This window comes from Egretta garzetta, unplaced genomic scaffold, assembly GCF_000687185.1.
Source record: "Egretta garzetta isolate BGI_Z169 unplaced genomic scaffold, ASM68718v1 scaffold38, whole genome shotgun sequence".
In the NCBI taxonomy this organism is placed as follows: domain Eukaryota; kingdom Metazoa; phylum Chordata; class Aves; order Pelecaniformes; family Ardeidae; genus Egretta; species Egretta garzetta.
The window spans coordinates 991,353-997,217 of record NW_009260667.1 but is presented as its reverse complement, the minus strand read 5'-3'; the positions used below and the strand labels follow the sequence as shown (position 1 = coordinate 997,217).

The following is a 5,865-nucleotide window of genomic DNA, read 5'->3' as shown; positions in this document are numbered from 1 at the left end:
AGGGGGGTGGTGGTTTTGTTATTCCTAAAGGAATCGGCACCGAAGTGTCGGGCGCTAGAGGTTTCTCTCGTGACTGGCACCGATGAACGGATTAAAACCAAAACACGGCAGCAGAGGGGTTACTGAAAGTGCGCAGTGTAAAGGCCACGGATGTGTCTCATATCAATGAACAGGAAACTTCCCAATCTTTTCCAGCGTTATTCCCAACTGTCAGTTCAGATCAAAGACTGCACGCTTGAAAACCTTTACGGCAAATCAACTGGATGAAATTAAAGATCCCTCTGGTCTTTTCTATATTCTTCCTTTTCAGAAAGTAAGTAAGGTATCCTGAGTTAAACATTATAGCCAGATGTAAATTGTTTTAAGGAATAGCTTTCAGGGTGGTATGTAGTCCTCTTCAAGAATCAAATTCAGCAGTGTGAAGTTTGACAGTCATAGAATCATAGAATCATTTAGGTTGGAAAAGACCCTTTAGATCATTGACTCCCACCATAAACCTAACACTGCCCAGTCCACCCCTAAACCGTGTCCCTAAGCGCCACGTATATGCATCTTCTAAATACCTCCAGGGATGTGGAATCAACCACTTCCCAAGGCGGCCTGTTGCGGTGCTTGAGAACCCCTTCAGTGAAGAAATTTCTCCTCTTACCCAATCTAAACCACCTCCCCTGGCACAACTGGAGGCTGTTGCCTCTTCATCCTGTCGCTTGTTACTAGGGAAAAGAGACGGACACCCACCTGGCTACAGCCTCCTTTCTGGCAGCTGTACAGAGTGATAAGGTCTCCCTTCAGCCTCCTCCAGACTAAACAACCCCAGTTCCCTCAGCAGCTCCTCACAAGTCCAGACCCCTCACCAGCTTTTTTGCCCTTCTCTGGACATGCTCCAGCAATGCAGCGTCTTGAAGGACCCAAAACTGAACACAGTAGTCAAGGTGTGGCCTCACCAATGCTGAGTACAGGGGAAGGATGACTTCCCTGGTCCTGCTGGTCCACACTATTTCTGATACAAGCCAGGATGCCGTTGGCCATCTTGGCTACCTGGGCACACTGCTGGCTCACATTCAGTCAGCTGTTGACCAGTATCCCCAGATCACTCTCTCCCAGGCAGCTTTCCAGCCACTCTTCCCCAAGCCTGTAATGTTGCAGGGGGTTGTTGTGACTCAAGTGCAGGACCTGGCACTTGGCCTTGTTGAACCTCATACAGTTGGCCTTGTCCCATTGATCCAGCCTGTCCAGGTCCCTCTGCAGAGCCCTCCTCCCCTCCAGGAGATCGACACTCCCACCCAATTTGGTGTCATCTGCAAACTTGGTGAGAGTGCACTCGATCCCCTCATCCAGATAATTGATAAAGATGTTAAACAGAACTGGCCCCAACACTGAGCCCTGGGGGACACCGCTTGTGACCAGCCACCAACTCTTTGGGCCTGGCCATCCAGCCAGTTTTTTACCCAGCAAAGAGTACGCCTGTCCAGGCCATGAGCAGCCAGTTTCTCCAGCAGAATGCTGTGGGGGACAGTGTCAAAGGCTTTGCTGAAGTCCAGGTAGACAGCATGCACAGCCTTTCCCTCATCCACTAAGTGGGTCACCTGGTCATAGAAGGAGGTCAGGTTAGTCAAGCTTTCATAAACCCATGCTGACTGGGCTTGATCGCCTGGTTGTTCTGTATGTGCCATGTGATGGCACTCAAGATGATCTGCTCCATAACCTTCCCTGGCAAACAAGGTCAGACCGACGGGCTTCTGTCAAAGAGAATAATGTATGTAGGAAACACAGTTTACGTTGTTCATGTTGTGTAGTAATTAACATTGATGGGGAATATTTGTAAGATTCTTTATCCCATGTAATATTAGCTCCTTAGCATAGAAATGTGAATTTAGATGTTTTTACTCTAAAATTTCTTTATATTACCAGTCTATCAATTGCTTGGCATTTTTTGATTTCTAGTAATTTAAGTATGATTTTATTTTCTAAACAGTGGCGTTTTTTTTCTAAACTCCTACAGGGTTACTTGGTGAACTGGGATGTCCAGAGACAGGTTTGGGATTATCTTTTTGGAAAAGAAATGTATCAAGTAAGCCTTTTTTTAATTACAGATTTTGTGTAGGTTAAATACTGACTAATGGAATTAACATAAGTACATTAAATATTAAATAGAACTGGTGAGTTTACTGTTCTCTTTGAAAGTGCCTTCAATTAGAAATCGCAGGGATTTATTGCAAACTGAAGAAAATTTTTACTTCGAGCTCTGATGTAGGAATTTAAAATACATTTAATGTTTTTAGTCTTGTGTGTATTCATACTGACTTCAGTTTGCGTATGTTAAGAAATTCACATCAATATGATTAAGAGTTCAAGTTAGTAAAAAAGTAATAATTATAGATGGATACAATGTGATTTAGAGAACGAGAAACTATTGATGTGTAAAAGAGAGTGATGAGGTAGGTCAGTAGGCCAAGAGACATAAGACATTAAGTAACCATCCTTGGCTAACCATTTTCTACTTATGAGTAAGCTGAATGTATAAAATACAAATATCTGCTTCTTAATTTTTCTTGTTTATCACACGAACTGGGTTTAACACAAGAAGTGTAGTAAGGCTTCCCCTGAATTTTTTATTTAAAAAAAAAAGTTATATACTCTGAAAGTTTTTGGTTTCTCTAACACCTAGGAGGCAGAATGGTACTGAGAATGAAACTAATGCCTCAAAATATCTTAGTCTCCATACATAAAAATATACAGTGCTGGCTTTTGATACTTTCATTTTAGTTTTGGAATAGATTCAATTTATTCATGTTTCGAGGAGAATTTGTGTTTAATTCTTTATCATGAGTGTAGACTACAGAGAGATAAAGCTGGTAATACCAGCTGGTTGAGGGCCATACCTAGTTTTGAATGAAGTGACCCTCTGAAGTCCTCTCTAAAGGAGTTTGAGATACTGGTAAATGTGGAAAGTCCAGGATCTTTTGCTGGCCTCATTAGAAGTCACTGGGCATTTTATTATTGATTCTTCTTTGCACATGACTTCATCTTTGGTTATCAGATAAGTAATTTTGTGATGCAAGTGCTGAGCTGTTGAAGGGACTTACCTTTCTGTAGCGGACAGGATTAGCGTAAAGTATCTTACATTAGTATTGTAGTGTTCCTTTATGGGTATCTCTTTACAATGTTGGATTATGATTTGTAAGGATGGTAACGGGAGCAGAATATGTATGAAGGAGTTCCCAGTTGTATCACTACTCACGAAGTCTTTTTTAAAAAACCTAAAACTTTCTAAGCCTAGCTTCTGCAAACAGATACGGCAAGTGGTAATCATGTCTTCAAATTTACATGATCTTCTACTGCTGCAAAATACGGTGATAGAGTATTAATTTCTGAGCTTTGTGTAATGACAATCTTAATGTACTTTTCATAGGTGGATTTTGTAGATACCAATATAATTATTACCGAACCTTATTTTAACTTCAGTTCAATACAAGAATCCATGAATGAAATTCTATTTGAAGAATATCAATTTCAAGCAGTTCTTAGAGTAAATGGTGAGTCTGTCTCCTTCTATTTTGCATTCATATATTTTGAAGGTAAACCTGGTAAAGAAATAAATAAGGATGCATGCATATGCACACACTTGTATATATACAAGCTGGCAAGGAAATGACTTAATTTCCTTCCTGGCTCTTGAGTAATATGCTCCTATTTGTACCCTAACTGGGATTAAACATGGGGTTTTTTAGAAATTTCACCTGTACTCTTAAGTACTTTCTTAAGAGTCATGGTATAAAATTAAAGGAAATTTTTGAGGAGTCAGGATAACAGAGGTAACAGATGGATTTTGAAACAGGATAGCATTTGAGAAGGTCTACCAAAATTTGCATGAAGTCTTTGATAGCTTTCCTCTTTTTTGGGGGGTGGTCTTTTGTTTGGTTTTGTTTTGTATTGGCAAATAAAATGCAGCATTACAGTCATGAAATGTATTGAATCTTGGAGGGAGTGTGTAAATAACATCACAACCCTTCTGAAAGGTAGCTGGACACGGGGTACTCCTTTAGATAGGTTTGATTAATTGTGGTGTGATCAGTCTGCTTGGACTTTAGGAGAGGAAACTGAACACGGACTGGATTTATTGAAAAAGAATAAAAGGGGGCATATACGATACGTAATTTTATCCACTGTCAAAATTAATTCATGTGTTGGCTGTAGTATTATGTACTGAGGTCTGGGAAGTCTGTCAAAGGCATGTAAAATATGAAGCAAATACGCTTTCATATCAATGTAAATTCTAAAAGTGTGTATTCATATACAAATTGAACGAAATTTTCTGTATTTCAGCTGGAGCTCTTAGTGCGCACAGGTATTTCCGGGACAATCCATCTGAGCTATGTTGTATCATTGTGGATAGTGGATACTCTTTTACACACATTGTACCTTATTGTAGAAGTAAAAAGAAGAAAGAGGCAATCATCAGGTAAACTGCAGTACATATTTTCTGGAAGAATTGTTTGCTGTGCCTGAAGTTAACAATGACAGGATTCCTTGTGTTACTCCTTTTCTTTAGGATTAATGTTGGAGGAAAACTCTTAACCAACCATCTGAAGGAGATAATCTCTTACAGGTAAAGTCTGCTGATCATCATCATGAGACCCGGTATGAAATGAGCTAGAAGTTTGTGGGGATATTCTTACTGGTTCTGTGAATTTTAGATTAAATGCTGTTTAAAGGAGAAGGGAATTTTTGTCTGTTAGGAGCCTGCTAGCTGCCATCTTGAGCTTAAATTGAAGATGAATTAAGATGAGCTTAAGCTCTTTGAAGAATTAGGCTGTTAGTTTTTAAAGTGCCAGTGCTTTTGGAGTCGCTGAGGTTACCTGCGTATTCACAGTTACACAAGTCCTTACATATTTTCTGAGATGTCTCAGTAGATCATCAGTCAGTTTGCTAGCTGAGTCTGTCACTACCACAAATAAATTCAAAAGGCTCAACTTTTCATTAGAATCCTTTAGATTGGAACTTTATCTGCGTAAAGGTCTTTGCTAGTAGAGCTAATTGCAGGAGTATGGCTATGCACTTTATGAAGACATGGGGCAAATGCAGGTATATGTTTGCATTTATTGAACTGTGAAATAGGAAAATATTAAACTTAAGTAGGCCAAAAATGCTTTTGTAAATTGAATACACGTTTTAAATATTGAGACAGCAGCTTTTTGCGATTTGAAAATTATGGTTGCTCACCTCCAGTGGAAAACAGGACAGGTAGTTCTAAGAATTATCCTCAAACTTCTGTGGTTTTGGTTTTCGTTTTTTCACAGACAGCTCCATGTTATGGATGAAACGCATGTGATTAATCAAGTGAAAGAAGATGTGTGTTATGTTTCTCAAGACTTTTACAAGGACATGGACATTGCCAAGTACGTATACAATGGTACTGAATGTGAAAGTTGGTACTTCTGAATAATCTACTTGTACAAACAATTTATTTGTTTATTTATTATTGTTATCATTATTTATTAGTACTGTACGCTTAACCAGAAAATTTTCCAGGTAACTCAAAGGAAGTCTTGCCAGTGTAAAATAGTTGGGATTAAGAACTGGTTCTTAATTCTGTTGTATTTTTGTCGTGGTTTAACCTGGCTGGCAACTAAGCACCATGCAGCCACTCGCTCACTCCCCCCTCCCTCAGTGGGATGGGGGAGAGAATCAGGGAAAAAAAAAAAAGGTAAAACCCATGGGCTGAGATAAAGACAGCTTAATAGGACCGCAAAGGAAGAGAAAATAATAATAATGATAAAAGAATATAGCAAATAAGCGATGCACAATGCAATTGTTCACCACCCACTGACTGATGCCCAGCCCATCCCTGAGAAGCCATTGGTG

The 5,865-nt window shown here is 39.5% G+C and overlaps 1 protein-coding gene across 1 annotated transcript in view; it reads left to right on the top strand.

Moving 5' to 3' along the window:
- ACTR6 (actin related protein 6) overlaps positions 1-5,865 on the top strand; it is a 10,088-nt gene that overhangs the window by 1,064 nt on the left and 3,159 nt on the right. Inside the window, exons 2-7 of the mRNA XM_035900995.1 lie at positions 174-313; positions 2,003-2,071; positions 3,413-3,536; positions 4,327-4,462; positions 4,553-4,609; positions 5,301-5,399. Of these exons, the coding sequence (XP_035756888.1) occupies positions 174-313; positions 2,003-2,071; positions 3,413-3,536; positions 4,327-4,462; positions 4,553-4,609; positions 5,301-5,399 (625 nt within the window). The remainder of the gene's footprint in view (positions 1-173; positions 314-2,002; positions 2,072-3,412; positions 3,537-4,326; positions 4,463-4,552; positions 4,610-5,300; positions 5,400-5,865) is intronic.